Here is an 18,291-nt window from a genome sequence, read left to right on the forward strand (position 1 = left end):
TCATGGGATGAAAGATGAATGCTGCACCAGAGAGAAAGTTTAACTGCTGTCTCTCCCTTCAGGAAGAGGAGTTCCTTGGTCTGCAGGGCCAGACTTACCAGGCCTTGTTCATTGAGTTTGATGTGCAGTACAGGCAGCTCTAGTGGTGCTTGTAGTCTGTTCTGCCTCCGCTAGCTGCTCTTCATCCCCACAGACATCGATGAGTGCCGCATCTCACCAGACCTGTGTGGCCATGGCACCTGTGTCAACACGCCGGGCAGCTTCGAGTGCGAGTGCTTCGAAGGCTACGAGAGTGGCTTCATGATGATGAAGAACTGCATGGGTAAGGACTTGTCTCCAGGGCAGGGCTGTACCTCACTCTTTTGCAACAGGGAATAAAGTAGCTGGTGCCACAACGGCCTTTGCCAAGCTGCTCTCTGTGTGTCTGGCTCTCTAGCATCCGGTCTGTCTGTTCCTTGGGATGAAGCCAAACCTCTCATTGCCCTCTAAGGGAGCGGTGGGAGTCCCCGGTGCTGCAGAGAGCTCTGGCAGCCTCTGCCCTCCCCAGGGTAGTGAGTCTTTTGCCTTGCTTTGATTGCAGAGGTGGAGCTGGGCTGAAGGGCAGCACGTGTCGAGAGAGGGATGCTGTGTGTGGAGCTGAGGGCACCGCAGATGTAATCCCGGGACTGCTGTGCTCTACCTGGGCCAATATCCCATCTGTGAAGGGCTCCACGCAGTCCCTGCTGGCAGTGCCCCAAGGCTCTGCACCATGCAGAGGCAGTGAAAAGGTTGTGAAACTTGGAGCCCAAAACTGGGATTCTTCCCTCAGAAACCTCTATTCATGACAACCTCCTGGTCCAGGGGCCAGAGCCTGTGCCTGGCACCAGGGCTGGTGGTGCCCCATGAGCCAGGGAAGGACACTGGCAGCCAGACCAGCATCAGGGAGGACTCTATATTTATACATATATATATAGCATAGTGCATCCTGGGCTCTTCCTGTGCAGCATTCATGGGATATCATTGGTCCTGCCCTGCCACCTCCTGGCCACCGTTACCTCAGCTGTGGGAGGCCACAGGGAAGCCCAGGTGCCACCAACCGGCTTTTCTCCAGTTCTTTCCCATCCCTTTCCTGCTTGCTGTACCCAAAGGGCATTTCCCTGCAATCCCAGTGCAATGTTGCCTCCCTTATTTTACATCAGACTAAGGCCTCGTGTTTCCTTTTCCATCTTGTCCTTGTTCATGTACGATGCTCGTTCTTCCTTCGCTTCGACCCCCCCTTGCACCGAACCTTGGCCACTAACCTTTCCTCTTGTTTCAGCCACCTGCAGCTGGAGCTTGAGCCTGGCATTGCCACTGAGCTGGGACAGGAACCCTGCCTGGTATTTTCATTCCTGCTACGTAGGGAGATAGCAACCTTTGTACTGGAGATTGGCTACTGCCCAGTGGAGCTCTGCCAGGCCAGCAGCTTGAACTCATTGGCTGTGAGCTCCAGTTCTCACGCACGCTTGGCTCTTTCCTTTGGGTGATGTCTCATCTCCTTCTACTTATTTTGAGCCTTGTGTTTCCCATCTATTATTTATTCTGCCACTGATTATTTACATATCCACACTCTAAACGTACACCCATCTCCAGACATGATTCATATCATATGTTCAACCCTTACATTGAACCATGTCTTTTCCAACACCATTGCAGAATGTTTCTCGACTTGTAGATGTTTTTGTAGGTGTCTCCATGCCACCACAGTTATCGTCCTAACTTGGTTCATCTACCTGCCCTAAATGATGTCTCACATACTACATCGGTCATTTAAACCCAGTTACATGTAGCTTGGTCCCCTTCTTAGCTAATGTGTGTTCCTTGCAAGGAGCTGTCAGTTATATCGTGATTACATCACTGCTGAGATTAGTAGACCTATTATTTCTACTTCTCTATTAGAAGACACATTAAGCTTTGGTCTTTATAGCACTGCTGTCATTGTACATCCCACAGTCACGTGCCGTTAAATCAAATGCCTCCACTGGCATGAGAACATGGAGAAATACCTTGCTCAGCAAGAGGTTCACCATTTGCGTCTCTTCCAGCTTGAATCTTGCTGATTCAACCAATTTTCCTTGGCCTGCTTTCCACCCACTCTTTGCTGAAATGACTCTCAACCTGGTCTCACTCCTGGGTGAGTTCTCATCAACTGCTGCTGTTTCTGCCCCGTTCCTTGGGATCCGCAGCATTTTCGTACCTGAACCATGAATCAATAGCCTCAACCATTAATCGAGCCCCTGTCCAGTTCCTCTAACACATAGCACAGATCAAGTCCTTTGTGAGGAGTTCGGGTAGACCATCTGCACTCTTCTACCCCACTCTATTGCCAGTTAGGGTTGTAAGGGCTCCCTTTCACCTGCCCATTTAACCATCCTTTCTCCTCAGATCATTCTTTACAGCTCCTCCCATGTGGCCAATGCTCGGTTTTTATTCTGTCAGCTTCTCATCTGCTTTCAGTTGAATGATTCTCATTTGTAGCTTAAAAAAAAATCCCCTCAATGGCCTCAGTACCTCAGTTTGTCTCCAACAAGTCAGCCAGACTGTTGCTGTCCTCTAATTCCTGGCATACAACGTTCCTCTCCTTGTCTGTCTAGCCAGGAGAACTTGTCTGACTGACAGTCTTCATATTCTGCTCTTTCTGCTTTGGCTTGGACTTTCAAACCACTTCAATCTGTGGCTTGCTTCAATACCATGGATTTCCTTTTTATAGTTGATTCTCTGAGTTCTTTGTAATGCATCCCTGCCACTGGCGTGGGTTTGTGTCTTTCTGTACGATTCGTAGTGTGGCTTCCCACGGCTCACACTGATCCTCCTCCTTTTCCGTCTCCGTTTCTGGGATACTGAGATTCACAGCCCCACTGATGCCCTGCTAAGTTCTTTCAGTAATGAGATTTCTGGTGTCTTTACACAAGGGATGTTGTATTTTGTCGCTGGGTTGGGTTGTTTGGGGTTCTTTATAATGCCCATTCCACCTTATCCTTTCTTCCAGGTGACAGGGGATGGGCTCATTTCACCCCAAAGTGTGCTGTGACAACTATGGCTTTTCCCATAGTCAAGGATCAACTTCTTCCTGCCTGCGTTTGCCAAAAGAACTTGGCTTCAGCCTCACGAGGGAGGAATTCTTGCCAGCCTCTGGCAGGAGACAACCTCCTGGCACTAAAGGGGTTTGGGGGCATTCGTTTTAGCTCGCTCAGTTCATTCATGTTGCACTCCATGGCTTTGTATTCTGAATGCCCATGTCTCAGAGTGCAGCTGTGGACAGATGAATCCTCCGAGCAGTTCCAGGAAGGCTTCCCTTTTATATCCCCTCTCCTACTGTCAGTGCAAACCATCTCGAGTCAGTGCTAGGGGCAAGCAAGACTGTAAAATCTTTTGGCTCTATTCTGGGACCCAGCCAGAGCAGCTCATTCTCAGATTCCTGTTTCCAGAGTTAGAGGATGAGATTCATCCAGCACTTGCTATGGGAAGCACCACAAGTAGCTCAAAGACCTGTACAGTACCACAGGAGATCACAAAGAGCTTTCTCCAGGGGATCAGGAATCAATACCAAGGCTTCCCAGTTTCCATACTTGCAGTTCTTCATCTCCTGCTTCCGTGGGTTTCTGGTTCCAACCATCACCATTCCAGTCGTTTCCCTTGCTTGGGTTTATTTTGGATTCTGGCATTTCTAAACTTCTCTATCCCTTTTTTCGGCAGCCTGGTTCCGTCTTTGCCTGGATCACCTCCCTCTCCCAGCAGTTACATCTATTTCAGGAATTCCTCCACTTCCCAGTACATTTAATCTCTTTGTCCATATGTGATTTTTTTCAGCCGTGCACAGCCTATTTCCTAGCCCTGTGTGTGATGCTGGCACTACTTGAAGGCTGGTAACAAGAATGTTAACATAGTTATCCTAGGACAATGTCCCAGGAGAGGTGGATGGGAGCTGGGAACTATCTTTCTACTCCTTGCTGGCTAATGTGCACAAAGCTAATGACTTCTTGCCTCCTCGTGTTACACTTTCCATTCGACTGGGCTCAAGACAAGAGCTGTGATTTCCCAAGCGCATACTTCAGCCATCAATCCACCCAAGCCCTGCATTCACTGCCCTGTTGATTTTGTGATGTCCCTCTGTGGTGATGGGACTGTGGTGCATGGCACCAGCTCCACCCCGTCACCTGGAAAACCAAGCTGAAGGGGACAGTCCACCACATCTATGATTCTATGATTTCATGTCGTTCTCTGTAGACATCAATGAGTGTGAGCGGGACCCACTGCTGTGCAGAGGTGGGATCTGCATGAACACAGATGGCAGCTTCGAATGCATCTGCCCCCCCGGACATGAGCTGACGTCTGAAGGGAACACTTGCATAGGTGAGATGATGTTAGGACCAGAGTGTGTTCAAGGGTAATGATACAGGGAGACTTGGATGTGGGTAGAACACACTCATCCTGGAGGGACTGAGGTCACTCGCAGGGTTTCATTGCACTTATGATGCCTGTTTTCTGCCTGCTGTTCACTGAAGACTGATCAGTGGGGCAATGACATTCAGTCTGGAGAAAGAAGTAGGGGGGGGTACCCAAAGGGGAGACTAAATGATGCTTATCATGATGTCAGCATGGTTGGCTGCTCAAACTGTTCTTCCCACTGCAGATATCAACGAATGCTCCCTCAGTGACAACCTGTGTCGCAATGGACGCTGCGTCAACGTCATTGGTACCTACCAGTGCGCCTGTGATTCGGGTTTCCAGGCTACCCTGGACAGGCAGGGTTGTGTTGGTGAGTGCTTCTCTTTGCCAAATAGTTGTGCCAAGACCGCAGTGTACATCCAGAACCCTCCTAGCCCCATGCCTCTTAAAATGCTCAGTGGGGTGTCTGAGGGTATGGCAAGGGGGGAACCTCCTGGTTGAGCTACAGCCAGGTTGGTCATCAGCTACGAAACTAGTGTGAGCTGCAAGCGGTTGGCATGGAAAGCAAGAGATGCTTTCTTGTGGCTGGGGGGTTTTGTTTCCTCTTCAGCACCTCTCCCACCTTGTCTCTGTTACTGGCACCATGAGCAGCCCTGTTGCAAGGCACTTATGGGCCCATGACCCAGGCAGCTGCCTGACCTCTCCCTTCTCCTCCAGACATTGATGAGTGCACCATAACCAACGGTGGCTGTGACACACACTGCTCCAACTCGGAGGGCAGCTATGAATGCAGCTGCAGTGAAGGCTATGCTCTGATGCCAGACAAGAGATCGTGTGCAGGTGAGCAGTCAGCTTGGCTCTCATAGGTGCTGCCCCAGGAACCTCTGCATCCATGGCCAGTCAGCCTTAGTGTTGGCTTTAAGTCACTTCCAGAGGGGTGATTTTCCTGGACAGATGTTTTTGCTTTGCACTGCAATGTCCAGCCCCTCATTAAAGGCTCCAGAGTCCTATAACTACATAATTTGGAACTAAGTCCCTCCCGTGACTCCCTCCTGCTCCCACAACACCCTTTCACTGCCTCTAACAACTTTATTCTGGCCTCCTCTCTAGATATTGATGAATGTGAGGATAATCCAGACATCTGTGATGGGGGGCAGTGCACTAACATCCCTGGGGAGTACCGCTGCCTCTGCTTCGATGGCTTCATGGCATCCCTGGATATGAAGACCTGTATTGGTGAGGACAAGGCTGTGGCCAGCACTGCACCACAAGACTGCTGTTGGATGGAGGAAGGGCTACAGAGGGTTACCCCAGAGTCGTGTCATGGTTCTTGTGCTGTTCCAAGCAAGTCCTTTTTCTCCTGCAGACGTGAATGAATGTGACCTCAACCCTAACATCTGCCTGCATGGCGAGTGTGAAAACACAAAGGGCTCCTTCATCTGTCACTGCCAGCTGGGCTACTTTGTCAAGAAGGGAACCACAGGCTGCACAGGTAGGAACACACCAGACTGGGAGGGTGCTGGTGGGAGCCCTCACAAACACCTCCTGCAGCTGCCATGGAGAGAAACCAGCCCTGCACTGCGGGATGCTGGGCACACCTAGGGATGTGGCTGTGTGCTGGGAGCCCCTCCTGGGCAGGCAGAGACTGCCAAGGAGGCAGGCTGCAGGCAGGAACTGGCACTCTCCTAGTCGATAGCCAAGCCAGGGGCCTGCCCTTCCTTTTGTCTTCATCTTCCAGGGGTGAGCAGGGTGAGAGTTGTACCCTTGAGCACTTCAGCTCAAGGGTACGACTCAGGGCAGCCTCTTCCTCAAAGCACTTTGTTCCCATCCCCTGGGGTTCAGAATCCCAGGAGCTGTTGGTACCCAGACCCGTTAGCGGGATTTTACCCCCTCCTCTCTGAGGGAAGCTGCGCTGTGTCAGCTCTGATGTCTTTCCTTCCTGCAGACATTGATGAGTGTGAGATTGGGGCTCACAACTGTGACATGCACGCCTCCTGCATCAACGTGCCCGGGAGCTTCAAATGCAAGTGTCGTACAGGCTGGCTTGGAGATGGGCTGAAGTGCAACGGTGAGTTCCTCATCCCAGGAGAGGGTCTTTGTGTGTCCAGGCGCTCTATGGACACTTGTGAAGGGATGTAAGGGTACGTGTGTCTGCACTGGGGAGGTACTGGGAGTGTGGGTATCTGTGTGGAAGTGTCTCAGTGCCGTACTGTGTGTGCCAGCACTGCCATGGCAGTGTCTCATGGCCATAGGGGCTCACAGAGATGTGTTGGAGCCTCATGAGTGCTCCAGGTGCCTGGAGGCTGCAGTCTCCTGGGCCATTTGCATGTCCTCTTTGCCCTGCACTACCTGCCTGGGCTTAGAGGGAAAGCACTGACAAGGGTGTTCTCCCTTCCCAGACCTGGATGAGTGTGCAACTGAAGAGCACAAGTGCAACCTGAATGCCAACTGCGTCAACACGCCAGGCTCCTACCGCTGCGCCTGCCGAGAAGGCTTCAATGGGGATGGCTTCTCCTGCTCTGGTGAGGCCCAAAGACTCAATGGGCATCCTGCTGGGACATGGAGTCACCCCCTCGGAACCACCAGCCTGGTTCAGCTGCTTGTGTCTGGGCTTCCCCAAAGCAGACATCCCCCAAAAGCCACTGCAGCCTGCCCTGAGCCGCAGCCTGCTCAGCTGCCTGCAGCAGAGATCCCCCTCTTCTCAGCATGTGTTTGGGGAGGGTCAAGGCGATGAGGAGCATTGCAGCCCCCTCCTCGGCCTCCCAGCAGCGGGGTGGGAAGCAGCTCGTGGGGGCTTCCTGCTCACGGGGTGGACACCAGCTCAGTCTCGGGCCTGACCCTCTCTAGATGTGGACGAGTGCGCGGACAACGTGAACCTGTGTGAGAACGGCCAATGCCTCAATGCACCCGGGGGTTACCGCTGCGAGTGCGAGATGGGCTTCAACCCCACAGAGGACAGCAAGGCCTGCCAGGGTGAGTGCCCAGGGTTCTCACTGCTGCTCTGGGAGGTCCAGTGTCCACCTCCTTGCTGGTCTTGGTCTCTCCACTGCACTGTCACCGCCTGATCTATTCCTACACAAGCCCAGCCATCCCCTGGTGGTGCCAGGCTGTGGCTTTGCTTTCAGGTGGGATGCCACATCCTGAATCCCCAGCTCTCCCTGTTTTGCAGACATTGATGAATGCACCTTCCAGAACATCTGTGTCTTTGGGACCTGCCAGAACCTGCCTGGGATGTTCCGCTGTGCCTGTGATGAAGGCTATGAACTGGACAGGAGTGGAGGCAACTGCACAGGTATAGGACTTGCACAGGGCTCTTGGATGAGGATCACTGCTCTGTGATCTGCTGGTGGGACCTTGCCCCAGCCGTGACACTGGGAGTGGCACTAGCAGCTTAAAGCCATTTAAGCATCCCTGTGTGATGTGGTGATGTGTCTTTGCTCTTGGTGGGAGGTGGGCCTTCGGTCGGATAGGAGGGAAAGCTGTGGCTCAGCTCCTTTCTTCTGACTCTGGGTGTAGTGGTGTGAAGTAGGACAAAGCAAGATCTGTTTCTAGAAGGGCTTTGCCTTCCATCACATGAAGAGCCTTAGCAACACTGTGGTCGTGGGGATACACCCTGACCATACGGTGCAGAGCTTAGGGCTGTGGTTTCTGTGGTTTCTTCATCTATTTATGTTTCAGTCTTCATCTTTCCATCCTTGCAGACATCAATGAATGTGCAGACCCTGTGAACTGCATCAACGGCCTTTGTGTCAACACCCCTGGCAGCTACCTCTGCAACTGTCCACAGGACTTTGAGCTGAACCCCACTGGTGTGGGCTGTGTGGGTGAGTGGAGAGGACACCTTCCATCCAAGACCTTGGCAGTCCTTGTTGGTCCCACATCCCAGGCCTGGCTGTCCATGCTGGCCTTAACCCTGCAGCAGCACAAGAGTACCTGCCTCCTGTTAAGCCCGGCCCATCTTGTGTCACCAGTGTGGGTGCTCTCCTGGTTGAAGCAATGTTATTCCTGGGCAGCTCTGGAGCTGTTCTTCGGTGTTTGCTTCTTGAAAGGCCCTGAGTTACTGGGGGCATTATTTGGGTCATGCTCTCCAGCCATACTGATGGCAGACAAAGCTGCAAGGACAGTACAACACAGACAACACAGGTGGCTGACAGTGTGGGCATCTGGGACAGGACTGGGGTCTTATCCCTCTCCTTGCTTCTTGAGGCAATAGTGCCGTTCTTTCCTCCTGTGCACACAAGTCTTTACTGGAGGAGCTTTGCTCACCCACTGCTGTCTTTGGGCAGATACCCGTGTTGGGAATTGCTTCCTCGACACTCAGGATCGAGGAGATGGGGGGATCTCCTGCAGCGCAGAGATTGGAGTCGGGGTCACCCGGGCATCCTGCTGCTGCTCGCTGGGGCGTGCATGGGGCAACCCTTGTGAGCTTTGTCCTCCAGCCAACACGAGTGAGTTGGGAACTTACCTGGGGTGAGCTTGGGCATGGGCTGGATGGGCAGCATAGAGCCAAGAAGAGAAATGGGGCCACTTCCCTGTGGCTTTTCAATGGGGCTGGGGGCCCTCGGTCCGGGATATGCTATCATCATGATGGAGCAAGGGGAGCTGAGGGAGAAGTCAGTAACCCTGTTGTATCAGTGCAGTGGAAGGGGTGAGATGAGGTGTGGGATACCAGGCTGGTTGTGCCTGAGGAATATAGGTTGGGATCCCTCTTTCCAGTCCAGTGGGCTAGGGGAGGGCATGTGGATGTGGAATAACCCCATTCAAGGGCAGGCAGGCAGAGACAGCGTGGCTAAGTTGGCTTGGCATGCAGTGTGAGTCAGGATGCTCCATCTGGACCACTGCCACCATCCTCATAGCCTATGTCTCCTGGGTTTCTCTTGGTTCTCCCTATCCTTTCTGTTCCATGGGGGCCCGCTAAGCCCAGGACCCCCCTGACTGACTTTTTCTGCAGCTGAATACAAGACTTTGTGCCCTGGAGGGGAAGGTTTCCGGCCCAACCCCATCACTGTCATCCTGGAAGGTAAGCTGACATGGACCCCATGCCCCTTACCGGGGGCTTGGGTGCTGGGCGAGCCCACCCAGCCTCATGTGGGCACTCTCTGCTGTGGCACTGGGCTGGCTGGGTGCATGCTGAGCCCCTGACCACCAAATGACAAACAGCAAGTGTGTGCTCTCCTCGGATGTGCTCCTTGGCACCAGCAGGGGCTGGAGGTGGTGGGATGGACCCACTGTGGATGCCAGCGTGAAGGCACTGCCTGCGCTGCTGTGGCAGGCAATGACCATCTCCTGCCTGCTCTCCCTCCTCAGATATCGACGAGTGCCAGGAGCTGCCGGGCCTCTGCCAGGGTGGCAACTGCGTGAACACCTTTGGCAGCTTCCAGTGCGAGTGCCCCCTTGGCTACTACCTCAATGAGGACACGCGCATCTGTGAAGGTAGCTGCAGCGTGGTGCCCGTGCTTGGCTGTGAGCCTGGCGTGTATGGCACACACGTGTGTGCATGCACATGTGCATGTGTGTGCAACAGGCTTGTGTGTGTATCTGGGCTGCCCGAGGAGTGGCTGGCAGAATCACTTCCGCTTTCTCTTCCAGACTTCCCATCCTCATCCTCAAGCCCTGTCCTGCATCAGGCCCATCCAAACCTTGTGCCAAACCTACCACCACTCCCATGTCAGGTTTTCTCCCTCTGCCCAGTGCTTTGACCTCCAATCTCCTTTCCTTGGCAGATATTGATGAGTGCTCTGCTCACATTGGGATCTGTGGCCCCGGGACCTGCTACAACACCCTTGGCAACTACACCTGCGTGTGCCCCCCTGAGTACATGCAAGTCAACGGAGGAAACAACTGCATGGGTATGGCATGGTCTGAACCTGTGGGCAGGGGTCTGGCAGTGCCCTGCCTGCGTGCAACCCCCGGGTTGTGCTGTGGGCAGCACAGTGTGGGCACCCTGACTGAGCACACGGAGCAGAAGTGGTGGGGCTGGCACAAGACACTGGGCTGCCTTTGCAGACATGAGGAAGAGCGTGTGCTACCGCAACTACAACGACACGTGTGAGAACGAGCTCTCCTTCAACATGACCAAGAAGATGTGCTGCTGCTCCTACAACATTGGCAAAGCCTGGAACAAGCCGTGCGAGCCCTGCCCCACACCGGCCAGCCGTAAGTCACGCTGGCACCATGGCTGCCCCTTGCTTTTCCAGCCAGCCCCTGCACTGTGGGGCACAGACACTGACAAAACAGGAGGAGAAGGGGGGTGCCTGTGGGTGTTTGCTGTGGGGACAGGCATGGCACTAGAAGGACACAGGGGACTGGGCCAGTATCTGTGGAGAGGAGATGATCATGGAATCATAGAAACAACCAGGTTGGAAAAGACCTTCAAGCCCATCCAGTCCAACCGTTCCCAGCAGTGCCAAGGCCACCCCTAACCCATGGCACTGAGGCCTCGTCTCCACGGGGTGTGAACCCTTGCAGGGACGGTGCCTGCAGCCCTGCCCTGGGCAGCCTGTTCCAATGCCTGAGCACCCTTTGGGGCAGGAATTGTTCCTCAGCTCCATCTAAACCTGCCCTGGTGCAGCTTGAGGCCGGTTCCTCTTGTCCCATCCCTTGTTCCTTGGGAGCAGAGCCCAGCCCCTCCTGGCTCCATCCTCCTCTCAGGCACTTGTAGGGAGCCATCAGGTCCCCCTGAGCCTTCTCTTCTCCACACTGAACCCCCCAGGTCCCTCAGCCCTTCCCCATCACACTGTGCTCCAGGCCCTGCACCAGCTCCATTGCCCTGCTCTGGCTCCGCTCCAGGACCTCAATGTCTCTCTTGTAGTGAAGGGCCCAGAGCTGAGCACAGGATGTGTGCCACCTGCCTGGCAGACCCCTCTCATCACTCCAGCCTTAGCTGGCCCTTGTCTGTCTTGTCCCTTGCCGCACCCTGCTCTGCCCACCAGGCATGGCCATGACCTTGATGTTCCTCTTCCAGCTGAGTACCAGATCCTGTGCGGGAACCAGGCTCCCGGGTTTATCATCGACATCCACACAGGAAAGCCTATTGGTGAGTGGAGCCTCTGGGAGCCAGGTCTGCTCTTTGCCCCTCTGCTTTCTTCCTGCAGTGCCCATGAGCTTGTTCCTTTCCCCTTCCTTGGTAAATGAAGTCCTGAGCAGAGGCGAGACAAGGAAATAGAACAGCTATGGGGGCTGCTTTCCTCCCTGCTGCCTTCCTGGGATGCTGAGAGATGTTGTCTGTGTGCAGATATCGATGAGTGCAGTGAGATCCCTGCTATCTGCACCAACGGTGTCTGCATCAACCAGATTGGCAGCTTCAGGTGCGAGTGTCCCATTGGATTCAGCTACAACAACATCCTGCTCATCTGTGAAGGTAACGGGGCAGCCAGGCCAAGGATGCCCACGAGGGGGGATCTCAGTGTGGCACTAGCATCTCCCCAGCCCATGGGGCACCAGGGTGAGGGCTGTCAGCAGACATGGACAGAGTCTACGTGCTCTCAGCCTTCTTGAAATCTTCATTTTCCACATCAGTGGTTGGGCAAAATTTGCTGATTTCCAGTCATTTTCCTGCCTGCTTTTCCCTTTCTCCATTTTTGGTTTTTTTTTTTTTTTTTGCAAACATGACTGTTTCCAAGTTTTGAGATAGAACTGAAATTCCCATTATTTTCCTGCAAGGCAATGGTGAAAGCTCGAAACTTGCCCCTGATTTGCCCAAACCAAGGGCTAACCCTCAGTGGACTCCTCTGGGCCACTCCAGCCCTGCCAGGCTGGCGGTGGCTGGTGCTTGGCCCTGTGCACAGCCCGGCTTTGCACTGCTCTCCTCCCCAGACATCGACGAGTGCAGCAGTGGGGAGAACCTCTGCCAGCGCAACGCCGACTGCATCAACATCCCGGGCAGCTACAGGTGCGAATGCTCCACCGGATACAAGCTGTCGCCAAGCGGAGCCTGCGTGGGTAAGACGGGAGCTCTTTGCTACCTAATCCATCCAGAGACATGTGTGTGAGGTGCTGACACCCCTGCTTAGGCTCTTCAGGTGGCTTTACAGACCCCCATGTGTGGACCAGAGGAAGGACAGGATGAAGGATGTTCCATGTCCAATGGACAGGATGAAGGATGTGCCAGTCCCACGTGTGGGTTCCTTGTCTTTTGTCAAGCCTATGGGCTATGGCCTGGCTGTGCTGTGATTACCATAGACTCATAGAATGGGTTGGGTTGGAAAGGACCTTAAGATCATCCAGTTCCAATGCCCTGCCATGGGCAGGGACACCTCATAGCAGACCATGTCACCCAAGGCTCTGTCCAACCTGGCCTTGAACACCGCCAGGGACGGAGCATTCCCCACTTCTTTGGGCAGCCTGTGCCAGCGCCTCAGCACCCTCACAGTGAAGAGGGGTAAAGATTATGGCACACCTTTATTTCTGGAAAAATCCCTGGGGACTGAGGGCTGCTGAGGGGTGAGGAAAGGTCTCTGGGAAGTGCAGCTTTAGTCTGGCTGCTCAGGCCATTTGCTCCAGTTCAATGTCTACTTGTTCTGTTAGAGACCATGGTGCAGAAATCTTGTTCTCTGTGAAGCCAGCTCTCAGGAAACAGAGACCCTGTTATGCTGAGCTGCTTCTTACACACACGCTGCCCCCATCTCGTCCAGCCCTTCTGCTCATTGGTGCCCTTTTGCCTTTGTTTCAGGTCGCAACGAATGCCAGGAGATCCCCAACGTCTGCAGCCACGGGGACTGTGTGGACACCGAGGGCAGCTACATCTGCATCTGCCACAACGGCTTCAAGGCCACGGGGGAGCAGACCATGTGCATGGGTCAGTGTGGTGCCAGAGCCCTGCTGGCAATCACTGATCAGGATGGATGTGAGCTCCATCCAGCACCCGCTGGGTAGTGCCAAGGGCAGCCAAGGGCCACGGTGTCCCATGGGTCCCAGGCTGCCCCTGAAAGCCACAGGGGTGTTGTACCTGGACCCCATCTGCACACCCAAAACCGTGGCTCTCAGCTCACCCAGCCCCTGAATGAGCTGTGCCCTTCTCTGTGCAGATATTGATGAGTGTGACCGACAGCCCTGCGGCAATGGGACCTGCAAGAACACGGTTGGCTCCTACAACTGCCTCTGCTTCCCTGGCTTCGAGCTAACACACAACAACGACTGCATGGGTGAGCTGCATGAAATCCTGACTGCATGGATTGCTGACTGGGGTCGACGTGGCAGGGGCTGGGGGGCCTGGGGTGTCACACAGTGGCAGACAGGGACCAGCTCTGGGTGTCAGCTGGCAGTGGCTGTAGGGGTAGCTGGATGTGTCAGAGGTGTAGGACTGACGCGCCCATGATGCGCATCCCTCTTCCCATTGTGCTTCTCGTTTCCCTCCCGCAGACATTGATGAGTGTTCATCCCTGGTGGGGCAGGTGTGTCGGAACGGCCAGTGCATCAACAGCATTGGCTCCTTCCAGTGCCTGTGCCAAGAAGGGTATGACCGGACCCCTGACGGGAAGAACTGTGTAGGTGAGTGTCCAGGCAGCAGGCTGGCCCTCCTCTGGGGGTTTTGCTGCATGCTGGTGTGGCTAGCACTGTGCAGTGCGAGGAGAGGTGGTCCCCAAGATGGTCCCATTAGAGGCAACTGAGAGCTCCACTCGCAGGGCTTCAAGTCCTCCAGAACCAAAGCCTGATCATTTGACTGCCCATGAAAGCTGGACTGGACCTCACTGTGCCTGCATCTCCCTTTCAGCAATGCAGGGAGCCGTCAAGGCAGTCCCTTTCTATGTGCTGAGACTTGTGGGCAGTGAGAAGAAATGTTGTCCTATTCATGCCCCTGCACCAAGGGATGCCTTGGGAGCTACCCTGCAGCCAGGGGCTGTGGGGACAGACAGGCACACTGCACTCTGTGCCCACCACTCAGCGCCAGGTCCTGCAGGGCTCAGTCCGTGTCCCCAGAGTACATGAGGTAGAGCATCCTGGAAAATGTCTTACCTGTTTCCTCTCCATGTTTTGGGAGGAGAAGGATGCAGCTGCATGTAGGGCAGGAATACACCCCGCGCCCAAGCCCTCCGTGCTGAGCACAGATGCTATCCCTGGTGGTTTCCTCTCCTCTGCAGATATCAACGAGTGTGTGAGCCTGCCTGGGACCTGCTCCCCGGGTACCTGCCAGAACCTGGAGGGCTCCTTCCGCTGTATCTGCCCCCCTGGCTACGAGGTGCAGAATGACAACTGCATCGGTAATGTTGGCTCTGTGCCTCCTCCCTTTCCAGCACAGCTCATCTGCTTCATAGAACCATAGAAACAACCAGGTTGGAAAAGCCCTTTAAGGTCATCAAGTCCAACCTTAACCCAGGACTGCCAAGTCCACCACTAACCCATGGCACTGGGGGGTGACCTTGGCCTAATCCCACCACAGCCTTGCTCTTCCTGAGCTGGCTGGGGCATCACCACCCCCTAATATCTTCTTGAAAGCAATTGGACCCAGAGCAAGGCAAGGCAAGGCCTGCTCCCATGACAGAGGGGGCTTGGTGGTTTTGCTGTGCCCTGGCCTCTTCATTGCCCCATATGCCCTGAGGGAAGGTTAAGGATCAGGGCTGGGATGATGTCCTGCAGGCATCAGAGCTCCCCACACATCACAGATTCATGGCTGGCTTTAATGCAACGATGAAAGGAGTCACCTTTGGCTCCTCTGTGTGTCCCTGATGCTCCCAGATATCAACGAGTGTGAAGAGGAGCCCAACATCTGCCTTTTTGGGACGTGCACCAATACCCCTGGCAGCTTCCAGTGTGTGTGTCCTCCAGGCTTTGTGCTGTCCGACAATGGCCGGCGGTGCTTTGGTGAGTGCAGCTCATCCTGGTGGGAAGGGAGGACAATGGATATCTGCAACGAGCTCTGCATAACCCATCCTCTCACAGATACTCGCCAGAGCTTCTGCTTCACTCGCTTTGACAACGGGAAGTGCTCCGTCCCCAAGGCCTTCAACACCACCAAGGCTCGCTGTTGCTGCAGCAAGATGCCAGGAGAAGGCTGGGGAGACCCCTGTGAGCTGTGCCCACAGGAAGGGAATGGTAGGTGTGCTGAGGGCCAGCTCCATGGGAGAGGTGGCTCTGTGTGTCTCTGACATGTGCAGAGGGTGGGGAAGGTTTAAGGGTTTAAGACAGCCAGCACAGTGGGCTCCTCCATCTGGAGAGTACTGCCTTCAAACCTAGGAGCCCTTACTGGACTATGTCCTGTTCTGGACATAGTGGAGAGGGTCCAGCGGAGGCCACAGGGATGCTCAGGGGTCTGGAGCATCTCTCTGATGAGGAGAGATTGTGGGAGCTGGGCCTGGTTCGTCAGAGAAGAGCAGACTGAGAGGGGACCTCATCAATGCAGATCAATAGCAGGTGCCAGCAGGATGGTGCCAGACTCTTCTCAGTGGTGCCCAGGGGCAGGACGAGGAAAAATGGCCAGAAACTAAAGCACAACAAGTTCCACCTCAACATGAGGAGGAGCTTGAGGTGGCGTTGAGGGTGGCAGAGCCCTGGCACAGGCTGCCCAGGGGGGTTGTGGAGTCTCCCTCTCTGGAGCCATCCCAAACCCCCCATGGACACGTTCCTGTGTGCCCTGCTCTGGGTGGCCCTGCCTTGGCAGGATGTTGGACTGGATGATGTCCAGAGGGTCTGCTCTCAGCTCTCTGCAGGGCTTTAGATAAGGCAAAAGCATCTCTGTGCCTCCAGATGCAAGACGAGCACAGGTCTTTTCCAGACAGCCAGGGTTTGTGGCCTCTCACGGGCAGTGAGCGGTCAAACTCCATCATACTCTAGAAGCCTTTAAAGCACATTTCACTTGTAAAAATAGCTCACTTTTCTGCTTGCTTTCTTCCAGTTGCCTTCCAGGAGCTGTGTCCATATGGCCATGGAGCTATCCCAGGCCCCGGTGACACCCGAGAAGGTAAGGTCTGGTCTAGGGATGGGGAGGTTGCCTAGAAGCAACCAGGGGCTGTCTGGAGAGTGAGGGTGAATGTCAGTGGATGGAGAGACATAGGGCTGAGTGCTCTCCCAGGCTCATGATCTCTGGCTGCTCACTGAAGCTCTGGAGAGGAAGCATCTGGGATTGCAGGGTCAGTGCTGAGAGGACAGGGATGTTTCTGGCTACGTGCTCACATGAGGTTTATTGCCTTGGTTTTCCTTCTAGATGTTAATGAGTGCTCAGAGAACCTGGGTGTCTGCATAAATGGGGCCTGCATCAACACTGATGGGTCCTTCCGCTGCGAGTGCCCCTTTGGTTACAACCTGGACTACACAGGAGTCAACTGTGTGGGTAAGTGCGTGGGGAGCGCCTGCTTTCTCTTGCTTCCATCATAGAATCATGGAATGGGTTGGAAAGGACCTTAAGATCCTTAGGATCTTAAGCCTTAAAGCTCGCTGGGCTTGTTTGAGTGCTCTGGTTACAAGAAGAAACCAGCCTGCACCTCATCTATCTAACATGGTCCTGGCTTCCTCCAGATACTGATGAGTGCTCCATTGGCAATCCCTGTGGGAATGGCACCTGCACCAACGTGGTGGGAGGCTTTGAGTGCGCCTGTGACGAGGGCTTTGAGCCAGGTCCCATGATGACGTGTGAAGGTAATGCTGCTGTGGGGCAATCCCTTCGCCCCCATTGCACACTGGGTCATTTGCCTGAGTGAGCAGCAGGTCAGCCTCCAATGGGCAGTGCAGAAAAGCTGGCTGGGGCTCATCTCCACATTAGTGTGCACATCAGCACTGGTCCCCTCCAGCTTCCTCTGAGGCTGGAGCCCAAGAGGAGGTCTGGGGACGTGCTTAATGCAGGAGCTGCCTCAGCAGGGACTGTCAAAGCTGCTGACACCAGGTGTCTGTCAGTGCTGGAGACCATGGCAGGAAGCCTTGGTGGAGCAGAGTTCTCATGAGATGAATGCCCAGGGAGGGGGGAGCCCCACCATTGTTACTGCCCAGCTGAGAGCACAGAGTGGAGCCCTCTCCTCTCTCCTGCCTCCCAGATATCAATGAGTGCTCACTGAACCCTCTGCTCTGCGCCTTCCGCTGCATCAACACCTTTGGCTCCTATGAGTGCACGTGCCCGTCCGGATACGCCCTGCGAGAAGACAGAAGAATGTGCAGAGGTAAAATCCCCTTCTGCGCCCATCAGGGGAGCTCCCACACCCTCCCCAGCTCCTGTACTCAGTTGGTCTCTGGTGCTGTGCAGAGGACTTCTGAGCTGGCATCCCTGGCCTTGGGCTTGCTCTCACCTACCTTGATGTTCATGCTGTGTGCCAGCCAGCCTGGACCAAGGCAGAAGGGGTTGCTGGAGCAGTGCAGATGCAAGGAGTCAGTTCCTAGTTGCTTCGACAGTGCTGGCAGGTTGAACGTGGGCTCACGAGGTTCTTGGTTGCAGATCTGGATGAGTGTGCAGAAGGACTGCACGACTGCGAGTCCCGAGGGATGCTGTGCAAGAACCTCATCGGCACCTTCATGTGCATCTGCCCACCAGGGATGCAGCGCAGGCCCGATGGAGAGGGCTGCACAGGTACCAAGGACCAGGCTGGGAGGGATTCCCAGTGGGGCTGGAGGCCATCCTCTTCTAGGCATTGTCCATGTAGCTTTATATGATGTCCTTCTGTCAAACAGCTCCTTCCCAGGGCTGCCCATGTGTCAGAACTTCCGGGATGTCCTATTAGATGCCTACACACACAAAACCTCTGTTCACCTCTGGACCTATGGTCCATACACTTCCAGCACAACATTATGCCATGTATCCTTTCTATTGAGTCTCTCCAGGTCTGTGTCAAGCTTCTTCGCACTGAGCAGCTTTTGGAGGGGCCAGCACTGGACAGCCCAGACCTGCACAGTGTTAGGCACAGCAGGAATGCAAAGCGAGCCCAGCTCCACTCCTAGCCCAGCAGCTTGGCCACTTGCAGGTGG

General features: G+C 54.6%; 1 protein-coding gene across 1 annotated transcript in view; it reads left to right on the forward strand.

Annotated features, from left to right (window-relative positions):
• The window catches only part of LOC308229681 (fibrillin-2-like), a gene marked incomplete at both ends in the record, with an annotated part of 89,957 nt that overhangs the window by 65,376 nt on the left and 6,290 nt on the right, over window positions 1-18,291 (forward strand). Inside the window, 30 exons of the mRNA XM_080633864.1 lie at window positions 194-322; window positions 4,246-4,371; window positions 4,652-4,777; window positions 5,125-5,247; window positions 5,518-5,643; window positions 5,774-5,899; window positions 6,353-6,475; window positions 6,807-6,929; window positions 7,255-7,380; window positions 7,577-7,699; window positions 8,109-8,231; window positions 8,694-8,855; window positions 9,359-9,427; window positions 9,715-9,840; window positions 10,131-10,256; window positions 10,414-10,563; window positions 11,372-11,443; window positions 11,642-11,767; window positions 12,223-12,348; window positions 13,079-13,204; window positions 13,434-13,550; window positions 13,768-13,896; window positions 14,487-14,606; window positions 15,082-15,207; window positions 15,286-15,438; window positions 16,238-16,303; window positions 16,547-16,672; window positions 16,858-16,977; window positions 17,370-17,492; window positions 17,765-17,896. Coding sequence (XP_080489990.1) covers window positions 194-322; window positions 4,246-4,371; window positions 4,652-4,777; window positions 5,125-5,247; window positions 5,518-5,643; window positions 5,774-5,899; window positions 6,353-6,475; window positions 6,807-6,929; window positions 7,255-7,380; window positions 7,577-7,699; window positions 8,109-8,231; window positions 8,694-8,855; window positions 9,359-9,427; window positions 9,715-9,840; window positions 10,131-10,256; window positions 10,414-10,563; window positions 11,372-11,443; window positions 11,642-11,767; window positions 12,223-12,348; window positions 13,079-13,204; window positions 13,434-13,550; window positions 13,768-13,896; window positions 14,487-14,606; window positions 15,082-15,207; window positions 15,286-15,438; window positions 16,238-16,303; window positions 16,547-16,672; window positions 16,858-16,977; window positions 17,370-17,492; window positions 17,765-17,896 — 3,669 coding nt within the window. The remainder of the gene's footprint in view (window positions 1-193; window positions 323-4,245; window positions 4,372-4,651; window positions 4,778-5,124; window positions 5,248-5,517; window positions 5,644-5,773; window positions 5,900-6,352; window positions 6,476-6,806; window positions 6,930-7,254; window positions 7,381-7,576; window positions 7,700-8,108; window positions 8,232-8,693; window positions 8,856-9,358; window positions 9,428-9,714; window positions 9,841-10,130; window positions 10,257-10,413; window positions 10,564-11,371; window positions 11,444-11,641; window positions 11,768-12,222; window positions 12,349-13,078; window positions 13,205-13,433; window positions 13,551-13,767; window positions 13,897-14,486; window positions 14,607-15,081; window positions 15,208-15,285; window positions 15,439-16,237; window positions 16,304-16,546; window positions 16,673-16,857; window positions 16,978-17,369; window positions 17,493-17,764; window positions 17,897-18,291) is intronic.

Source organism: Psittacula echo (genome assembly GCF_963264785.1).
Source record: "Psittacula echo genome assembly, chromosome: 24".
NCBI classification, from domain to species: domain Eukaryota; kingdom Metazoa; phylum Chordata; class Aves; order Psittaciformes; family Psittacidae; genus Psittacula; species Psittacula echo.